This window comes from Callionymus lyra, chromosome 15 (genome assembly GCF_982586985.1).
Source record: "Callionymus lyra chromosome 15, fCalLyr1.hap1.1, whole genome shotgun sequence".
NCBI classification, from domain to species: domain Eukaryota; kingdom Metazoa; phylum Chordata; class Actinopteri; order Syngnathiformes; family Callionymidae; genus Callionymus; species Callionymus lyra.
In genome coordinates, this window is record NC_141832.1 from 23,714,762 (window position 1) to 23,736,448 (window position 21,687).

At 40.1% G+C, this 21,687-nt stretch overlaps 1 protein-coding gene across 3 annotated transcripts in view; it reads left to right on the forward strand.

Moving 5' to 3' along the window:
- Positions 1-4,523: 4,523 nt before the first annotated feature.
- The window catches only part of tnrc18 (trinucleotide repeat containing 18), a 45,581-nt gene continuing 28,417 nt past the window's right edge, over positions 4,524-21,687 (forward strand). For all 3 annotated transcript variants that reach the window (XM_087809048.1, XM_087809050.1, XM_087809049.1), the window contains exons 1-3: positions 4,524-4,666; positions 5,713-6,059; positions 19,572-19,712. In XM_087809048.1, the coding sequence (XP_087665174.1) occupies positions 5,852-6,059; positions 19,572-19,712 (349 nt within the window). In that variant the 5' untranslated portion in view covers positions 4,524-4,666; positions 5,713-5,851. The remainder of the gene's footprint in view (positions 4,667-5,712; positions 6,060-19,571; positions 19,713-21,687) is intronic.

Consider the following 21,687-nt stretch of genomic DNA (forward strand, 5'->3'; position numbering starts at 1 on the left):
AAATCATTACTTGACTGACATTATGCCAGCAGTGTTAAGTGTCTATGCTTCAACAGTTTACTGACTTTCAAACAAGTTAAGCACGTCTAGTGGAAATAATTTTAAGGTTGGCAGTCATGACTGGCTGTCAATCAGCAAAGGCATGACATTTGTTCATGGACCTCTTTGGTTATTACATTTCACATTAAACTATTGATGTTGACACTCTTTGCAAGATCAATTTGTCATTGTCGTCCATTCTAACCCTTTTCCAGAAGTGCTCTGGCATATTTATCCTATTACATTTTCAGAACATTGATATGCAGCCTCATGTTCTGTAAAATCTAATCCGGCTGTATCAGATCTAGACTTAACCTGTCAACATCAAGTGGTCACTCAAAGTGTGAATGATATAAATCCATGTGTATTCAAGACTGAGCAGGCATCCGTGGTTTATGTTGGATGAAAATGTAGCCAGCCTCAGTTCCACCCCCAGCTCCTTGAAATTGTGCTGACACAGCTTCTTTGATTTTCTTTAGTAGCCGCACCAGAAAGAACCCTTCAATACTGCTTGTATGTATGTGAGCATCCTATCACATGTAAGTAGTTTTGTAATAGAGGCTGTAAGTTTATATACATATAAAGTAAAATCATGCAATCTGTCGGGAAATTCTCATAAGACATGAATTTCAACAACTTGATCTAATTTTTAGGAGGAAAATGTAATTTGTTGTGGCTGCAGTTCTGTGTGTGTCCAGGAGATGGCAGCGCTGCACCGTCAGAGATCAGGTGAAGTAGGTGAAAGGCTGAATTACAATATCTTCCAAAGGTTCGTTTATTCTAGCAGATACATTTACAAGGTTACACTATTGTATGATGTATGACCACTGATGTATATAACATGTAACTTGAGATATTTAAGGCCTTTATTTGATATAATTCTAATGATTACAACTTATGAAACCTCAAACGTTGACGATGGACTCAATAAAGCTCAGTGGTCCAAAGTCCCCTTTTCCGATGAGATTCCAAGAGATTTCCCCCCTTCTTTGGAAACCAAGGTCCCAGAGTCTGGAGAAAGAAAGGAGATGCACACAATCCAAGATGCAGTGTGAAGTTTCCTCAGTCTGTGTTGGTTTTGGGAGCCATGTCTACTGCTGGTGTTGGTCCACTGAGCTTTATTGAATCCAAAGTCATGACAGCTGTCTATCAGGAGATTTTAGAACTAAGGACATATGCAAGGTTAAAACTTTGAGATGGCCAATAGTTCTCTGTTTAAAACCCCCTTTCTGTTAATTGTATGTGATATTCCAATTTGAGGTTTTCATGAGTTGTTGTAAGCCATGAAAATGATATCAAATGAAGGCCTGAAATATCTTGAGTTGCATGTTATGAACCTATATCATACATTAAGGTATCACACCTTGTAAATCTAAACCTGTAGATCATGTGTTGTGAGCCTCTGAGGTCTGGTGCCGACACCCCCCTCTTACCTTCGCCCCCTCTCACTCCATTAAAGTCCCTCCGGAATACTCTCCCTCCGATTGATTGACAGCAAATGACAGGAGCTCATTTAAAATCTGAAGTCAAGCTCCTGTCTTCTCCACAGTAAATCTGATGAAACTTTCATAAGAATCACCGGCCTCTTCTGTGGTGGTTCGTATTTTGAGCAAGAGAGTCTGGTCCCAGATACAGATACGCGAGGCAAATGGAAGTGGATTTGAACTTTTGACTTGCTACAATTGTTGGTTGCATTATGGGACTTTATACGAGGAGGGAGAGAAAACCATGTGACCTTCAAAAATAATTCCCTGCCTCAGAAACGAATGTTACCCCACCCCACGACAGACAAAATTATTTCCACAATAACTTCTGTCACAATATTTAATGTTTACCTGGGATAAACATATTGACATCATTAATCATGTAATTTAATTTTTGAGGTTTATAGAATCATAGGTCAACAAATACAAAGTGTCATGGGGTGGTTCATCCCACCCCAACTTAACAAGTTAAGCATTCAAATTTACATTAAAAATGGGGGGGGGGAGATAAGGATATAAAAATATGGATGAACAACAGTTGCAACAAGAGTATTGTTCCGATTTTAAGTTCAAATATGATGTCATCATGGAACAGGCCTTTGAGAGGCTTCATCTCACCTCCAGTAAAACCCTGCAAGCTTCAGAATGATGATTGACGGATATCCCATGAGAACCGTGTGTTCGTGTGGGGGAAGGGTAGGGGGCCTTCTCAGTGTGTGTCAGTCATCTCAGGCCCGCTGGCATTTCTAGTGCAGGTGTGTGTGTGTGTGTGTGTGTGTGTGTGTGTGTGTGTGTGTGTGTGTGTGTGTGTGTGTGTGTGTGTGTGTGTGTGTGTGTGTGTGTCCACCAGAACACTGCGAGCTGCAATTAGCCGCTTCACAATCATGTTAGGATCCGTTTTTGCTGCATTGCAGCAGCAGTTGCTTTGGCAACAATACAGTGCAGGAGCATGACATGATGAATGATATGGGCCTGTGGGCATGCAGCCGCTCACCACTGGTCCTGGTGAGAGTGTGTGTGTGTGTAGGGGGGCAATACAGGGTGGAGAAGCCTCAAATATCAGCCCGTCTCTGATGTAAAAATACATGTTATTTGATGTTTTATTTATGCTTGGAGGACCGGGGGGGTGAGGGGCAGCATCATGTTTTTATTTATTTATTTATGCGCCGAACCCCCAGAACCATCCATCCACGCCGCCTCTGTTCTGCTCCCCAGTGTGCTCACCAATTCAGACAGTCTTGGTCGCCAAATCCAATAACCTGATCCACCACTAAAAAAAAAATCAGAATCAACCACCCCCCTAAACATCTGACCAACATTGAGCCGGGGGACACCCCGGACAATGATCCATCACTCTGGCCTGCTTATTCAATGTCAATATTTGCAGAGATGAGGATAGATGTGTTTTTTTTTGGTTGAAACAGCTTTAAAGATGAATAATACAGCAGATGAATGATTCGCTGACAGTGCATTTTCTTCTTAAAAATAAAAAGAGGAGTCAGGATTTTTTCTGAGCTCAGCAGAATTTGAGGTTATAAATCCTTATCTTCAGTTCTTTCTCTTCTGCTGCTGATTGTGTGACAAAAACGCAAAGGCCGTTACAAAGACACAGTTTCTTTAATTGAACATACATCTAAATAGATGACAGACAACAGTCAATTTGATACATCAATTAACTTTCATGCTAATAAGAGTCAGTTAAGCACCTCATAAGGCACAAAATAAAAACAGTTTATTTCAACTGAAGTATTGCTAGCTTCAGTCATTCTGATGTGAAAGAAACATTTAAATAGAAATCTGTACTTATATTTTAAAAGTATTTAAGTACAAATTGCGTTTTCTTATGAATTAAAGAAAAAATTCAACTATCGTCCACGCTTTTTTAAATTTAAAATCGTATTTACGCTGGCAAAATGTTAAACTCGCCCAGTGTAAGTTCAATATTAAAAAATGGCTTGTTTGCAGCTAAACCCACCTGGTCGGGGAGGTAACCCCCAACACCGACAAGAGGAAGGTGCGCCTCATGTGAGGGGCCAGAGAGCCTCCATAACAGAGCTCTGATCTGAACCATTGTTTCAATTCCCAGTCGGGGAGACTCAACAAACAAAAGGCCGAGGACGGGACGTCGCTTTCGCTCTCTCTCTCTCTCCCAGGAGCGATCCGAGCCGACCGGCCGGTCAGTGGTGCGCGTAAGCTCCAGATGGACGTCTATAACGATCCGAGCGTTGCGTGGAGACGCGTCCGTGTCGCGCGCTCCTCGGCCGGGTCTCCGGACTGATCCGCTCCCGCTGCTGCAAAGTCTATGCAGCTCCGCGGGGTGCCTGGAAACCGCTTGGGGGAGGGGCCCGGATGTACGGGGGGCTTGAAACCGACTCAGATTTTTTAATCAACATTTTTTTTTTTGCTGCGATAAAACATGAGCAGCTTTTCAGATTATATTTATACATAACATACATAGATCGGTGTGATGCGGGAGAAACAAAAGTGCCGCGGAGGTGTTTACCTTTAAGCAGATATATATGGTGGCTTTTAATCCATCTGCAGGAATTTAAGTGTGTACTTTATAAATGTGACGATTGGAACAGTCCTCCACGACAGCTACTCTATAATTACACCCCAAGTATGGTGTTCTCGGCCCGGCCGGAGGGGAGACAAGATCACATGGAAAATACTCAGGCATAATTAATAGGACGAGTCACGGCGTGTCTCGAGTATCTTCTGAAGTCTTATTTACTCACTCGTTTCACACAGAAAAATGAAAAAAAAAAATGTGGTTAAGACTATCATTCCCAGAGTTCGATTGCTCCTGGACCTTGAAGCGGCTCCATAACTGCTCTTATAGCGCTGGTGTTTTTCCCTGCACAGAAGTATGATTGATGGCGTTTGCATCCAATCAGCTTGTGTTATTGTGGAACGTCACACGCTGTGTTCGATTGGGCGTGAGCGGCCGGAGGGGGCGGGGCCTAAAACAATGCTGTGTTTCATTGCTGAGGAGTTTACGGACGCGTCAGGGACTCTCCCCTGTTCTCCCGCAGTTTAGCTCCGAGCCCGCCTGTAATGGACTACCACAGCTCCCCTTTGAGCAACCAGCGCGGACTCCGGGGGTTTATTTTGTCGTTTTAGCTGTTCTTTCCTCCATTCACGTAAGCGAACTGTCCTTCCCCGTGTTCTAGTTCCTCTCGCCAGCACTCTTCGTTTGTTGACTAGAAAAGGGCGCGGGTCAGCGAGGAGTCTCGCTGGGACCGAATAACAACTTTTTGGGGACGATTCTTTAGCGAAAGTTTTGCGCGTCGTTCGGTACGAAAAAAAAAGTTTGAAACGTGGCTCCTCTTTTTGCCGCTGCGTGGATCTCAACACCACGTCTCAATCCGCTGTGGATCTTTTCACAGGAACGATTTTGTTGTTTTGTTGCAGTTTTAAAATGGATCCATTGTTATTTCTGCGAAAGTATTCTTAATAACTTGGTCCTGCGTGTTTACTCACGGAACTCTTTCACTTTTAATTACGCCTAACGTCGTATTTTAAAGTTAAAAATATCGCAGCGAACGCGCAAAAACGAACACGCTGGAGTTTGTTTGCGTCTCCAGTGGATTTTCAACTTAACTTCGAATATTATTAACTGGATGTAAACAAGACTTCTAATAAGTGTTTGTGGTGTAAAATCTTGTGTGCACATGTGTGGCAGCACATGATTGACGACACTGCCCTTTGAAACCTTATTTATTTTTAACCCGTTTGAAATTTATATTTGATGCGACTCCAGTATTTATGGAGTATTGGTTTACGCGGGTGTATTCGCGCCAAGGTTTCGCAACACTGCTCCAAAAAAAAGAAATGTTACTCTAACGTGTTTTCTCAACGCGAACCGACCGAGCGCTCCAGCCTGAGCTCGCCCGAGCAGCGCGGCTCTGGAGCGGATCCCCATATGGCGTGAGGCGGGGGGTGGCTGGTCCGCATAAACATTAGCTAATAATATTATCCTTGCGATTCAAAAACCGATTCAGTTTCTAATGATAACGTGTGTCATCTCCGCCAAGACAAGAGTAGTTTGAAGTGTTTTTTACGAACTGCGTCATTGCACCCAGGGGCCGTTTCTCTGCTTAAAACCGCGACAAAAACCAACATTATTCGCTTGTATTGTAAGATTGTGAGAAACCACGTTGTGTTTAAGCGAGTGTTTCGTTTCTAGGTCAGCGTGATGGCCGAGAAGGAACCGGAATCTCCTGGAGAACTAAAGACGTTATCATAGCCAGCCGTGGCTCTCTCCCGGAGAAGGACGCCGATCCGAACGGACTATTTCTTTTTTCCAACTTCCCTCCCAGTGGATAATGGATGGCCGAGATTTTGGACTTCCACGATCCGTCCACGCACCTCCGCCGCTGTTGGCGGGGCTCGCCGTGGAGCCTCACCGACTCGGCGCGGGAGCCGCGGCCGGCAGGATCCCTCCCTCGCCCGGACACTTGGGCGCGACTCACCCGCCTCCTCTGCACTCTGGAAAATTCCTGCCATCGGCCATTAACCTACTTCCACACCACAGTAAGTGTATGTTGTTTGACGGATTCACGGGGAAACGCCCCCTTTATGGTTAAATCATGAGAAAAAAAAATACGCTCCGGTCGCTGCAGATCGTAATGGACGCGCGAGGAGCTGCTTCGAAAACCCGCGACAAGTTTCTCGTGTTGTACCAGCCATGGTGCTCGGGATCCCCAGCGCCTCCTGCTCAGGGTCACTGAGTGGAAAATAACTCCACACAGCCAGGGTTGAAGAGAGAAGCAGGGAGGGTTGAGTCTTGCAGCAGTGTGCAGGTCAGGGTGCAATGGGCTTGGATCTCAAAATGCACCATTATCTGTCATCCCAGCGTGCCAGGGCCACTTCTGGTGAACCTGCTGATGTATTTGAGTAGTTGGTGCTGGAGTCAATAGTTGTGACTGGGTTTAAGGTTAAAACACAAGGTATTAATTACCCTTTGTGACCTGCAAATGGAATATATTTTTATGACTAAAATCTGCCTCGCAGTCATTTAAACGAAACAATCTTGTTTACATATTAGATATACACGTATTTTTGGGAGGCACATGATGAGAGTTAGAGTATATCTGATCACAGAAAGTGATGGAGGCAAAAATAACACCGCTATAGGAACTGTAAATGACCATAATGCACCGTTGGTTTAAAAGAAATTGCAAAATAAATGGGCTCCTTGTTTTGTCTGCTCGACAAGTTGGTCTATTTTCAGTTGCGTGCCTCATCTGTGTAATGGGAGTCCTTTAATTTCTTCTGTGGTATAATTGTGCTTTCAATCCTGTCTCTCGCTGATCCGTGTGGCTCGGCTGGGTTTACATCCACATTACAAGTTGTTTATATTTTTATAGACAAGCAAACAAATGATGATTTTTTTTATAGCTCGCAGAGAAAGAGGGTGCTCTGTGCTCTTTTAGAAAATTTAAAGATAAATATTTGATCATTGTAGTAATTATTTTAATACGACAAGCTAGACAAACTAAGATGATGCTTTTGTTTGCACCCAAGCTAATGAAGAAATAAAGGTGAAAAGTCTTGAGGTGGAGCAAAAGGGCAGCGTGAGCTCATATTTTATTTCCATTTGAGTTCACTAGTCTGATTTTATTCCCGGCTTGTTTGTCAGAGCTCCGCTGAGCTGTCGAGTTTCTCTTCGTGGTGGTGAAGTCAGCTGCTGTCATCATTAATGAAAGCTTAGAGAAGAAGCAGAAGCAAACGGACTATATTTTGTGGTTGAATGAAGAACGAGCGCGCTGCCGTCTCCAATCATGTTTCCTTAAAGGTGGTTCGCTCCGGCTTATGGAAAATGGAAAGTCTGACAAACGCTAACATGGAGTTTCTTCACAACGCCCCGAAGTCATGTCGCTGCAGACAAGAGATACAATTACTGCTTTTCTTGTTTCTCTCGGAGAGGTAAACCCCCGAGATAGAAGTGTTCCTGTTGATTTGTGTTTCCCGCTCCTATCGGGGGTTCAATGCAGCATGTGTCGTTTTTTTTTTTTTTAGAGCAGGAGAGGTCTGGCAAAGTGTGGCGCCGCTGTTGGAGCAGGGGTCCCTCTGATGAAGCATTAATGTGTCACCCCAGCAGAGCCCACACACTCGCCTCAGCCAGGCACATGAAAAGCTCGCAGAGATGAAATCAACTCTCCCAGCGTGTCGTGCAGGAATGATTGATGGACGTGTTGTGCCAAAGAGATGAGCCTGTTTATTGCTGGTGATCTAGTTTTTCCACATGTAACGGTGAAACATTTGGAAGGTGATGTAATCGCTCATGGCAGTGGCTGCATAATCTCACGTGTCAGTGACGAACATGGAAGTCAAAATTAAAAGGGCAAAACGGAGGTTTTCGGGGAAACTGTAGGTATTTTTTCTCATTTAAATGTCAAATAATCCATATTAGAGAAGTGGATGCTGACATGCTTACGTTTGTTTTGGCAGTTAAACAATATGTGTCAAGTTAGACGGTGGCTTTTTTAATATACTTTTTTATTTTAGTAAACGTATTTCCTCAACCAGGGAGATTGTGATTGTCTGTGTTAGTTAAAAGAACTTAAAATATTGCTAAGCAATTTTCTGGAAACATGACCGTGACAAGTTGGTGGATTTCTGTGGTTCCTTGTGGTTTTAAAGGAAGGTTTTTAATGGTCACTTGTTTGGCTTCTTAGGTTTTCTAGAGTTCTATGTGAGTGCACTGAAAATACATTTCTGAAATCATAGAAGTGGTTTTAGGGATTTCATTGTTTTTTGTAGTTGTATATAGTTTTGTAAATGAGCTCTACTGCAGAGGTATGCACTTTGTGTCTTATGCTTTTTCCATTTCAAATATACTCATTATAAATAATGTAGTGCCTATTTTTGGACATGAATGATCTATTGAAGCTACAAAGTGACATGTTGCTTCAAAGGACCACATGTGAAATGTATTGCTAAACTACAAATTGAGGTTAAACGGAACACAAATGGATACCTTACATTAATGTAATGTATAGCTTCTTTTGCTGTATACTACTACATTTGGAGAAGTAGTGTCTACGATTGAATGTTGCTCTACTTTCAAAAAATGGTGCCGTACCGTAGATCATATGTGGGAATTCCTTCATTTGGAAGTAAAATATTTTATTTCAAAGTGTAGTTTTATCTTTTCTATCCTAATGGAGAAAAATAAGTTTCCTTCAACACATGATGGTTTTCTTGAGTCTGTGTGGTTAAGTCTCTTCATCTGCAGCTTCTTAATCTGACTCGCAACAAACCAGCTCAGCAGTGAGGGCCCTCCTTTACACCAGGATGTTTTTCATTCTGCCCACACGCTGACCTTCTCTGCCACCCGACTCTCCGTGAGCGTTGCCGCCCACCGAATCCCACCACTGTGTGATCCCGGTCGTTGAGCTTTATGGCTCTCATCACACACCCGCACATTATTTTCTTCAAATCTGATCTCCGTCCCAGGCTTGTGATAACACGCTCATTCTTCTCGTGTGATAATTACGGGCTAATTGGAAATGACTACAATGTGCCTTTTAAACCTTATAATAAACAGCATGAGCTCAAGGACGAGGTGCGCAGAGGTGGCTGCTCTTATTGTTGCCATACATGTTTTAGAATAAAACCCACCCCCTCGCTGCTTAAAGCCTAATCTCGATGTGTTTAGCTGCCAATACGCCTTAATTTCCCAAGAGACCTCATTGTTTTCTTTTTTTTGGTTGATCTCTGATAGGATTTCTGCTTAAATTAATTGAATTTAACAAATCGTCTTCATATTAGTGATCATATTGTATTGTATGACATGAGTGATAGAAAAAATATAGAGTTTAAAGATCCTTTGTCATCCATTACTCAGCAAAGGAAATCAATCTACGCAGTTTAACTCTCAATTTAATGTGAAACCCTCCCTGATTAAGAACCTTTACTGAAAGCATGACTCTACGATACTCATGGTTGTCTTGAAGAATCTAACTAGAGAAGTGGACTCAACTATGAGTAAGATGAACTTGTGCATATGTTTAGAGAACTTTTTACAATCCCACGACAAACACAGTAAATGTTTACGAAGCAGTATTTTCAAGCAAACCATTTAACAATCCAAGACAAATGTGCACTTGTTCTCTAAATAAATAATCACAAGTGTAATCTTTATTCTAACAAAATTTACAAGAATCACAGTCGAGGTTAAATATTTTTGTTCTTTCTTTCTAAAACGCCCCCTCAATACCATATTAATTCATTCTATTAATTTTTTTAAGAATGTGGCACCACAGAAATATTAAGACTAAACATGACTTTACATCTATTAAATAAAATGTTAATGTTTTTTGTCTTGCTTGGTTCTTCCAGAGTCAAGAAACCATCCAGAGGATTGAACCTCAACTACATTGTTTATTTCTGCTCAGACTCACATCCTCGCCTCAGTTTATTAATGTAAAATCTCTGTAAATGGTCCTCTGTCTCCTGGAGGTCTGTCGGAACACTCCACCAGATTTGGACCATCTGTCCATGTCCCTCCCTCTGCTGCGCTTGAAAAGAGCAGATGTAGAACCTGCCAGAAAATAACCGTGACGAGGTTGAGGAGGGAAAAGTAGTGATGATCCGCACTGCAACAATAAATAAAGAAATGATAAATGTTTATCTCCAACAATGTTTCAAATGAATCTTTATTAATGCTACATTGAGCATGTTATGAGCTTCAGTAGCTAGCATGACGGTGCTTTTGGTGTGCTACATTAAATCTCCACACTTAAATGTCCAAACTTTCTGCCAACCTTATTCATTCTTTTTGCACTTATACTGGATTAACTTTAACTGCAATTTTTTAACATCTAAAACTGATTGTGAATGACATTGCATAATACAAACTGCATTTTTTTTTAGTCTGCACAGACCAGATAAAGTTGAATGTTCTCTATTGATATGCCTGTCAGCAGAAGTAACGCATGAATGGATTTAAATGCTTCTAATCTGTAGTCTTTGGTTAGCTAATATTAAAGCTCGCTTTTCGAGTTCTTCTTACAAAAAGTCGTTTCTTCAACACACGGTTCAGAACTCTTGCCCTGGTTTGTCACGTTTGTGTTTAAAAGACTGCTCTACATTTTCAAGCATGTGATGGTAATGGAGAGTAAACCACTTCAAAAGTTATTTCTATTCATATTTGTTTGTATAGTGAGGTGTGTGGTAATGAATGATCTCTGGGCGAGGGGACCTTCTGAGTTTAGTAGCAGCAAATATTATCAAGAGCAGCGTCCTTCATCTCTCGTGCTTCACATGGACACATTATTAATGTTCACACACTGGCAGCCGCTCGGAGAGGGAACGGCACTCCAGACAAATGGCCACAGCGCCAAATGTGCACTATCCCGAAGCAGTGTTGTGTTTCTAAAGAAGTATGTTGATTCTGTGAGACCGAAACGCTGGACAGGAAAAGAAGCATGTGATTGTGCTCAGGGGGTCAGAGCCGAGGGAGTAGAGATTAATCCTGACCCGCCACACATTCATAGACTGTTGGATAAATGTGGTAGCCCTTCAAATGTTCTCTGTTCAGAAGTGTGATTCACACAGCATGCCGGGCAGTTCAGGGTTGTGCTGCTACCAATTTGTCCTCTACTTGCTGACCGCGTGTGTTTTATTGCTCAGCTGCATGCAGGGAAATTTATGTCAAAATGGAGCCGTTCCAGGGTGTGTCCACCAGTTTCTGTCTTTGGTTAAACTGTTTAAAGAAGTTTATTTCTGTTTCTTGGTCTCAAGAAGTTGTGAGTAAATTTTCTTGGACTGGTTAGAAATGTGCTAACTAATAACTAATACAAGTTTGGCAGTGGTCTGTAGCTGAATCTAGATTATGGAATGTTTTTAAGGTTCATTATTCACTAAAATCACAGATCAAATGATGATCCAAGTTTGAGAATCTCAACAGAAAACTCAATTTTCAATAAGTCCTGTATGACGCATTATCTATCAATACCAATGTGATTTTTGAGTGTTTCTTGTATTAAAATTGAGTTCAAAAGTAATTCAGACCTATATGCATGCGCACCTTTTGTGAATCAGATTCAGACTGTTTTTCTGGATTTATTTACATCATTTCTGTTCTAATATATTATTATACTGAATGTGCTTATTTTATTTACCCTTATTTTCAAAACCCTATTAATCTTAAAGCAGGGAAGACTCTAAGAATACTTTGTCTTGTTTACTCTAAGTGTTTTTACAAAAGTGTCATTATTATATAGTTTTGGACTTTTTGTTATTTTCTTAATTATCTTGAGACTTTCAGGGTTGTTTTCAGTGTGTTACACACTGTCACTCTTAGTATTTCGTTTCACAAACTTTTGTCTTTTTGTTCTTAAAATGCATAAAACATCAAACTATTTATTTGAATAAATACCAACTTTGTAATTGTATATGTTATTATTGTGGTGATACCTTTATTAGAATGTTATATGAAAGGATGATGTGTAGGTGTGATGACTAGTACATTTATAAATTGATTGATATACTTCTAGTTGTAGTAACACAAGGGAGAGGGGAATGAAAGAGCAGTGGAGGTATCAAGGAATGATAACTTTGCTGCAGATGAGGATCTGTGAACACTGAAATTAAAAGTACAGTGAGAGAATAAAGAGTTACAGTAATGTTATGGGTTACAAAGCTACAGTATATATGATGTAAATGGAAGAGTAATTAGGTTTAAAAGGTTGTAGTATGTTTGTGTATTTGAAGAAATAATTTTCAAATTGCAGAATTTTTGAAGTTCTGCAATATTACAGAACACTGAAAAAATTTCTACCACTAAGCAAAAATCAAGCCATCTGTGTCAAAATTACGAATATACTCTGGTTATGTGAAGTGGAAAAAAAATCCTTAACAGTTTGTGTAGGATTCAAACGCAAGGACTTGCAATGCCTTGTATTTCGGATGTTTTAATAGTGTTACTATTTAAAAGTGTTTATTAAGACGTACACTTGTTTCGCAGGTTAGGAAAGTAGCAGTTTGGAAACGGGTCTGACTTGTGCAGCATTTATATGTACATCATTTCCTTACAATTAGAATTCCTGCACACGCATGAACACACTTGTTCTGACACATAATTATTACATGTTGGATCTACCTGTCACAAGATGAAGCACGGCTGGTGAAATAGTTTAGGCCTGTAGAAGAAGACATTTTTCAGTGAACTGAGCTGCCAAGTCAATTCTGCTCACAAAGTGGTCCATCTGTTGACTCTAGATCTGTTAATGCAGCCGGTATTGAAGCCAATGGCGAGCTGGATCGAACCCATCTCTACTCATGAGTCTTTCAACCCCTCTATTGTCAACTACAGAGGGTGTGAAATAAAATTCTCACATGTTAATACTCATCAGGAATTCGATCTCTGGCCTGGGAACATTTGCAACTTTTTCAACTAAAACTTGACTTCACTTTGACTTTATAAATGATGTAAAGTAAATTGTGACACTCATCTACAAATGTTTTTTCTTGCCTTTTCTATCAAACTAAACATTCACTATAAAAGCCCATTTTGCTTCAGAAACTTATTTCAGGTTTTGCCCAAAAAAACATTTAATGCATTTTTTCTTTGAAGAGAAGTTAAATGTATCCCTTTTATTCCGAAAAGAAAAACTGTAAAGCAAACAGCCGAGTGTCTTTGCGAGACAACTCCTAGCTAAAGGGTTTGTCTGTTTCTCAGATTAAACATAAGGGCTGTGAGTCGCTGGAGCTGTAATTCCTCCAGCATGTGTGGCAGTTCAGGGTTATCATGGCTGCTACCAATTTGTCTTCCACAGTGCTGGCTTTTAGTGCGTCTGTTTACATTAAAATTAATGTGGCAAGTGTGTGTTTATATATATTCACCACACAGAGGTTGGTGTGTGAGAAGAAGGGGTTCGGACACGTCGTCTCTCAGATTAATTGAATGCTTTCGGGAGAGAAAACGGGCTCCTTAAGAGAAAGCACAAGGCACTGCTGCTCTGCCACAATAAACCTGTCAGGGTCAGACAAACGACACACACACACACACATGTGCAACGTGCACACACACAGCTGACAAACCTTGGAGTGAGTGTGTGTGTGTGTGTGTGTGTGTGTGAGAGAGAAAAAAGCGATCGTGTTGTGGCATGTTGGAATACCCATAGTGTTAGCTAACAGGTTGACTCTGCCTTCAATTCAAACATCTTCACACACCCAAAGGTCACACACACACATGCGCGCACACACACCTTTGCATGTGTCCCTGCATGTCACTTTACGTCAGCTTAAACCTCTACATTCCTGCACGTTCGGCCAAAACCTTTCACATTAAAGCATTTTTTAAAAATAGATGTGATAAAATCTAAATAAAGACGTTTGACGTATTTTTGGCCATTTTAAAAATAGGCCCTTCAGTACTAGCGGCTACGCTAAAACATCAAGCTATTGTACCTGCTTTAGTTTATTTGTAGAGCACTTCACAAAACAATTACATTCTTGTGCAGTTACAAAACATTTCCTTGTTGATACTAATATTTAACGACTGACGCATACTTAAAATATCGTGCCACGACACAATAGCTCCTCAGTATTCTGTGCGAGTCTCTTGTCAGCGGCTGTTGTGTGCACATTTGTTGGCAGGGCGAGTGTCAAACACCTGCCATCTTCTTCCCAGAAATTCCTGGGAGCAGAAAAGGTCAGCATAGTAGCCTTAAACAGATACAAAACTCTCCAACTGGTGAAGTGACTTGTGGTGTAAACTGGAGTATTTATGGAGGTTTAAGTACCCAAAGACCAGATACAAGTTGGTTCCGATACCCTAGTTTATTGACTCTTTCACAGTTCTTATTTGACTTGATGATGATTATTTAAGGTTGGTAATGCCACATTTAAATACATGACTGATGTCGAATGAAGATATTTGACTAGTAAGAGATGAAAATTCTGTTAATATTGACATTGCTTTTTTTTACTTTGAGGATTAACCTGAAGGCAAAAACTCTAGTTAGATTTCGATTGTCGGTGAACATTTTGAAATAACTTAGGGCTATAATTAAACCCTGAATTTTTGCAAAGCCTCTCAAAAATATTGCAAATTTTTCAAGTTTTTCTGATGCTCCACTGTTCAACTACAGCAGCTACACATGGGATCCCTGGAAGCACAGTTTCTTTCAGTAAATGTCATCTATTGTTACAAGAACTGAATAGGAATTTAACATTTGACCAAACAAATGTTCTTTTGTTAGGATCAATAAATGTTAAAAAGGAATCTGGCTGCATTCTTTTGGTGTATGAATTACTTAGTCTCTTGTCTAAGTTACATGAAAGTGGGATGATTGTTTTTTTTAGTAATCCTGCAGAGAGACAGATGTGTAATCCTGCCTAAATACAGACAAATGGGTGAAAACACTACCTCTCTGTCAGTGAGTCAATCTGAGCAACAGCTGGTATTAAAGTATGGCAGCACAGATTAAGAAACTTGGAGCAGATAACAGGACTTTGTCATGATTTCTATATCTGTTTAACAGTCGGCAAGACCCACATGAGTTGGACGTCAGCGTGGGGACCTTTCCTGGCAGGGTTAATGGTTACCAGAATCACTTTGTTGGCTAGTTGTGTTTGAATGTTTTTCTTTTGCAGCAAACAAAAACCAGATCAATAGAGTTTGGCCTGGAGCTGTGGTGGCCAACAGATGGTTTCAGTGTGTGTGGATGTGGGAGTTTGCGTTCTCATGTGTTTACATTTAATCATGTAGAATCACTATTTTTGACTTTTGGTTTTCATCTGAAGAGTCCAAAGTTTTCAGTTTGTCTATTTTCATCTGTGTTTGTTGAGGTTTTCTGCTTGTTTTACTTTTATAATTGCAGCCACATTTAGTACAAGGGCTTTAAAAACACCTTTGAACTTTGATTTGTACAAACATTTTATCACATTGATCGATTGAAAAAGAAAATACTAGTTTTATATCCACCTATATATAGATATAGAAGTGATTTAGTTGTAAATTGTTGTAGTTTGAACCAGAAGAAGGCTAATAATGAAGAGGAGTGGTAAGATTAATGTTCTAGTTAGCGTGTAAACTAGTTAGCTAGGTGTAGAAGATTCAGTCATGAAGCAATGTCTTATTATTGTTAGATCTTTTTATTTTTAAAATGTGTTGTTAGTATTTGTTAGTGGATGTAAAATCAACATGAATCATAAAATACATCGTGTATTAGCTGAGCTTCAACTTGTATCCCCTGATGTTCTCTTATTTTAACTTTGCAAAATCTGGGATCGATCAAGACTGAAACCTTCCTTCCACCGTGTCTCTGTGGGTGGGTGGGTGGTGTGTGTGTGTGTGTGTGCATGTGTATCCTCAGGCTGCATGTTTTTGGGCAACGCCATCCAGCACACCTGAACTCCAGCAGAACTATCTCTATCATGGTCTTTTTCCTGCACGGATATAATAACATCAACACTTTGGGTGCTGGAGAATGTGTTTCTTGGCAACACTTTTATCTCAATATGGCAACCAAACTGTCTTGTGGCCAAATGGTGTGTGTCGATTGTGAAGAAGGGAGGTAATGAGAGTCATTCCAAAACATTTAAAGCAACATTTCACCCTCAGCTACCATTTGGATGTTGTTTTTGGAAAGAGCAGTTCAAATGTTATCCCTTGTACACTCCTCCCTCTCTTTCCTCCCCACATTGTTTACTGAGGGGTGCTTTTATTCCTCCTCTGATCATCCGGAGTGTGCGGTTGTGCACACATGCGAGTGTGTAAATGTTCTCTGCACACAGGGATGCCGTGTATGTGGGTGGCTGTGATGCTGCAATTGATCCACTCACTTGTGGTAGTTGCTGTTTTTTTTCGAAGCGACCCTGGTGGTTTGCCCCAGGGGACGAAAACTGCTGACGTCCAACTGAGATCATTATAAGGTCAAACACATGTACGCTCATTGAAATGATTCTCCTGCCTCTATCCATCATACGATTAACAGAGAGGCATTTTAACTTGTAAGTTGCTCTCAACGGAAAGCTCATTTACTGTTTCACTTACCGAGACCTTTTATGACAACTCTGCCGTTTAAATATATGAATCTTTATGTTTTCATAATGTTCTCGTATAGTTATTATTATGATGGTCTGGTCCTACGCTATATAACTAGATATGTCAGTAAAAGTAAAATACACCCATGATTTAAGCTCGTCACACAGTTTTGCAAGTCCCAGAAAATGTCACTTTTTTTTTTTAAATGACAGTGCTGATTAACACAAGAATCCATGATAGTGTTTTTTGATACTTAAATAATAAATTCAGCTTCTTAACCAGATACAATATTTAAATGAAGTTAGAGTCGAATGACTGAGATGTACAAAGACGATAGTGAGTTTTTATTTTGCCGGCATACGATGCAAACGAAAGTTGAGAGAATTGAAGTCTTATTATATTTAAATTCAAGCTGTTCTGAGGTTGGAAGTGAATAGAAATTGTGATTTTTCTTTGAATTAAGTGGTTTGAAATGATGTCTGGAAGCTCTGTGCAATTTCAAAGTGAAGCGCCCGATGTTTATCTGATGACTAATGGTTTCTATCTTGCATCTGTGTGCTGTAGCTACAAGCCAACATCTACACGCAAGAAGGAGAAAGTGTAATGTTTATTGAACGAATGATTGATTCCACCGCACAACTACACACATGGTGTGTCGTCTGAAGGTATAAGCAGTCGTGTAGGGGGCGGGGGGGGGGATTTCCCGCTGTGTTAACGGACTGAGACAAACTGAAGGTTAATCATCGGTCGTGGGTTTGTTTGCACAAACGTGAACGTTTGAAATCAGCGTGCGTTTGTAGCTCCTGCAGAGACCAGACATGGAGGGCATTCTTTCACAGGCCCTTAACATCTCCGTGATGATTGTAGCACACTTCCAGTTGAAAACCGAGGATGTTGAAGACCAGTATTGAACACTTAAATCTCCGGAGGAGGAACCTCCTACACTGAATGTGTGTGTGTTTATATGTGTGCATTAATTAATTATAACGCTGCATTGATTACTGGTGTGCACGTGTGTGTGTGTGTGTGGGTGTTGATCCTACTGTTTTAATGTACTGATTTAGATGCAGTGAGCACAGCAGGGTTCTTTTCCCACAGGACTACTACACAACCTCCCCCTCACCCACAGCTACACTCACCCTTTCCCCTACACACGTGGATGGTTTTATCACGGCCCACTCTGCTTCCAGTAATGACCCCGCGAGCAGGAAGGGGGGGTTTGACAATAACAAAACCTGGTTTAGCTCCTCAGAGTTTCATTGGAAGTGAAGTTAATGTTTACAAATGATCTGATGGCACAAGGGGTGGTTGCCAATAAACACAACTTTGAACAAGAGATAAAGACAGTATGGTTGTTTGGCTTCACTGACCATGTGTGTTTGATATCAGTCGGCTTTGTTGATGCTTATCTCCAGATACATTCGCTCCAGACTCCCCGCTGTGATGATATCTGCTCGATCTTTACAAACTGGAGCGAGGGAACATTTTTCCGGTCTACACTGATTTGATGGCACTTTTATTTCCATTTCTTCCTAGTTCTCAAATACACACACTAAATGTTCTCTTTATTTAAAAAAAAAAGTCTGTTACATGTATATATTGAAATCACACAAGTGACTCATCATTTTAAATAACATAAGAAAATAAAACAATATAAATATTAATAAGATTATTATCCTTTGCAGGTGTAGTTAAATGGCACTATACATTAAGGACGCTATAAAAGAACATGCTATAACAATAATTCTGTGTGTAAAAATATATCAAAATCTGTTTCATAAAAAAAAAAGCAGAATTAAATGGTAAATTGGGCAATTTTAATTTTTATATAACATTCTTTTTCTTAAGAACATCTACCTTAAAACAAAAAGATGCGATGCAGTAGTATACTGTATGGAACAAAGGGATGGCGACAACTGTTTAAAGGAAACCAGTGAAAAGTGTAGGATCAAAGGAAAAAAAAAACGTTTAAGAACAATGAGTTGAAATCAGCATTTTACGTTTGAACATTCTCGGATAAATAAAATTAAATAATTATGACGTGAAGACAGAAACTAAAAACAGGGTAAAGTCATCAACTAATGGCACTTTTACACGAATATTACAAATTCCCAAATGTGATGCACAAAATGAAAATTAAAGTAAGCCAATAATAATTTAAAACAGTCATTGATTGTTAAGTGTCACATGGGAAATGCTGGTAGGTTATTCTTAACCGAGAGAAGCTTCTTTGTCACTTAACAAGCTAGCATTGGCATGGCTAGCTTCCAGATAAATCCATACTCAGCGGTAAGTCTACTGGTCTGCTTAAAGTGGTGCATCATGCTCCGTGTGATTATTTTCCACTGCCATCTTCTTGCGGGTTGCTGTTTGCTTATTATAGGAGTGGTCCCTATTGCAGACACTCTTGTTGAGGAACTGGCGAGTAGGTTCTGTAGAAAATATAAATAGATTTTTTTTTGTTGTTGTTTTGGCTGTTATATTCGACACAATGTTATTGAAAAGCCATTGTTTTTGTTTATTTTAAACACATAAATACAGAATTTTCTTGTCACATGAGCAGGAGTCCACTATGTTCATACATAAAACATTCTATGCTGTATTATTTATGCTGGCTCTCCCCGTGGCCACCTCTAGCAATCGTTGGGTGATCATTTGTTTCAAAATAAAAATACCATCTTTCACTTTGTTTCTCTGAGCTTAAACTCCCAGCAGAGCGAGTGTTCGCCCCGAAGTAAAACTTTCTCTCCCGTCATGACGATTGCGGTTTTAGCTGCTTGTTACATTAACTGCCTTCTCTTCTGCCGAGCACGGAGCGTCTGTGGTCTGTCTTGTTGAAGCGGAGTTCATGGTGCCGTGGTAATAATGCGATTACAAGGGACTGCTTCAGCAAAAGAACATCAGCGTTCATTGATTGTGTTTTCGCACACAAACGCACATGCCGAGGCAGTGTCGGCTTCTGCGGAATTGATCGACGGTATCGGTTGTTTATTAGCATGCTGCTTATGATAACCCGTCACTGACTGAGTTCTTTCTTTCCTCAGGCGATGCCTTCCCAGCAGGCTCCAGTCCCTTCCTGTCAAGCTACCCGAGCCCCGCCCCCCTGACCTCTGACTCTTCCTACAGAGCAGCCAATCCCAGCAGTCTACAGATGGCCCAGCTCTGGGCTTCACACGCCCATGAAGGTGCACATTAGCTCCTGATCTATTCTCTACAGAGCAGTTTATAAATCACAACCTTAAAGGCACACATGACACATTTTCCAGATACATTTCTCACAACCCGCTCGCCTCCAAAGCCCACGAGGCCTGTTCTTCTTCTGTTACCCACTGCTGCGTACACCCCAGGGATCCTGTTCCATTTCTGTCCCTTAGCTGGTAACTTTGCTTCCAGCTCTGTCCTATATCACACTGACTTTCACCGTCCTCCACGCTCACCTGTCGTCCCTCATTGTAATTCATCTTTCTGCCTCTCTGAAGCGTTCATGTCTAATTCACACTTCCACTGTGCTGCCCCACTTTCAAATGCCCTTTTCCCAACCTAGCATCAACACACAACCACACTCATTTGCTCTTTTTATACAAGATTTTTTTTGCAGTTCATCCAGGTGTCTCTCTTGGTTAAAAACAAGTCAAACCTGTGAAATAGACCTCCGGCTATTTCAGTCATACCTCCAAGTAGAGAAATTGACAGATTTCTAAGAGGTTTAGATTCAATTCATGATTCTAAAAACAATGTCATCATTGGCATTTTTCTAAATAAATATGAACACATGATGATTCAAATTTTAGAATATTAGGTAACATTTATTTACTTAAAATAATAGTACAGATTGGGTTGCATTACTAACAAAACGGGGAAGGGATTGCAGGCGGGACTCTCACAGCAAATGCTGTTGGGATACATGGACACACTGTGATATCTGGTCAATCTTTACTTCCAAATTGGTGGGAATCATCGTTTTTTTCTTCACTGGACTTTTGTTTCCATTTCTTCCTGGTTGTAAAATAGACACAGAAAATGTTCTTTTTATTTAACAAACCCTGCCTGTATATTGATATCACAAAGGCACTACTTATTTTCAAATGGCAAATTAAAATATTAATAATAGGACTTTACATACAAATCATAATTGAAATTTCTCTTATTGCCATTTTCAGTACCAATTAGGAATTGGTTTTGGTAGCGTTGTGCACCATTAAACATGAAATAGAAACTTAAACTATTTACAAAGTGCAAATTTACTTATAAAAAAGCTGAGTAACAGATCCTCTGATATATTCTTGGCAGTAAAGTAAAGAATAAAAAATCAACGAGAACACATGAAAATAGTGAAATGTGAATTGACTGTCCAAACAAAAACATTTTCCTTCATGGCTGAAAGCTGTACCAGGCAAATGTACAGGGCACAGTTTACTTTTGCTTTTTTATAATCGGCACAGTTGGATTCAAGGAAAAAATTTCAGTGGACTAAAAACCTTTTTGATGTTCATAGTATGTTAATAGTAATACATTAATTAGGGTAACATTTTCATCTAACCAATGATATTGATGTGTTATTTCCCTAGTTTTAGTTGATTGTCTAGTTGCTTCTAAATTCTATTTCAAATGCTTTTAAAAAGTCTTTAAGTCTTGAATTAACTTGTAGGAGCCTGTTGTTGTAGTTACACTGTTCTACCAGTGGGGGAAGAATATGATGTATTTGGTTTCTTTCAAATAAGTTAATTGCAGAAAAACTGCATAGTAAACACAAAATGCTGTCACATGTTTAACATAAGCTTATTAAATTAAAACACAAGATCTATATTTTTAATTCAAAAGTGAAATAAAACAAGCGAGATAAAGTTAATATTTGCATGCTTATTGTTAATTAAAATATTGATATAGTGATGTTTACTGTACTGTGAAAAAATATTGTGACATTTAAGTGTGTCAATGTTTTCTTACACCACTAGTTATTTACGTTGGCAATATTAATGAAACTACACTTTTATCACTGCATCTCACTAAGGATGTCATCTCGCCATCCCTGATCACATCCCAGAGGAAGCGAAGGTCAGGTTGAGGGAAAAGGCATCACGATGAGAAGTTTGGCAGCGTAAAATGAGAAGGACGAACGGATCCCATTTAGGTTTCATTTAAACGCTGATTGCATCGCCC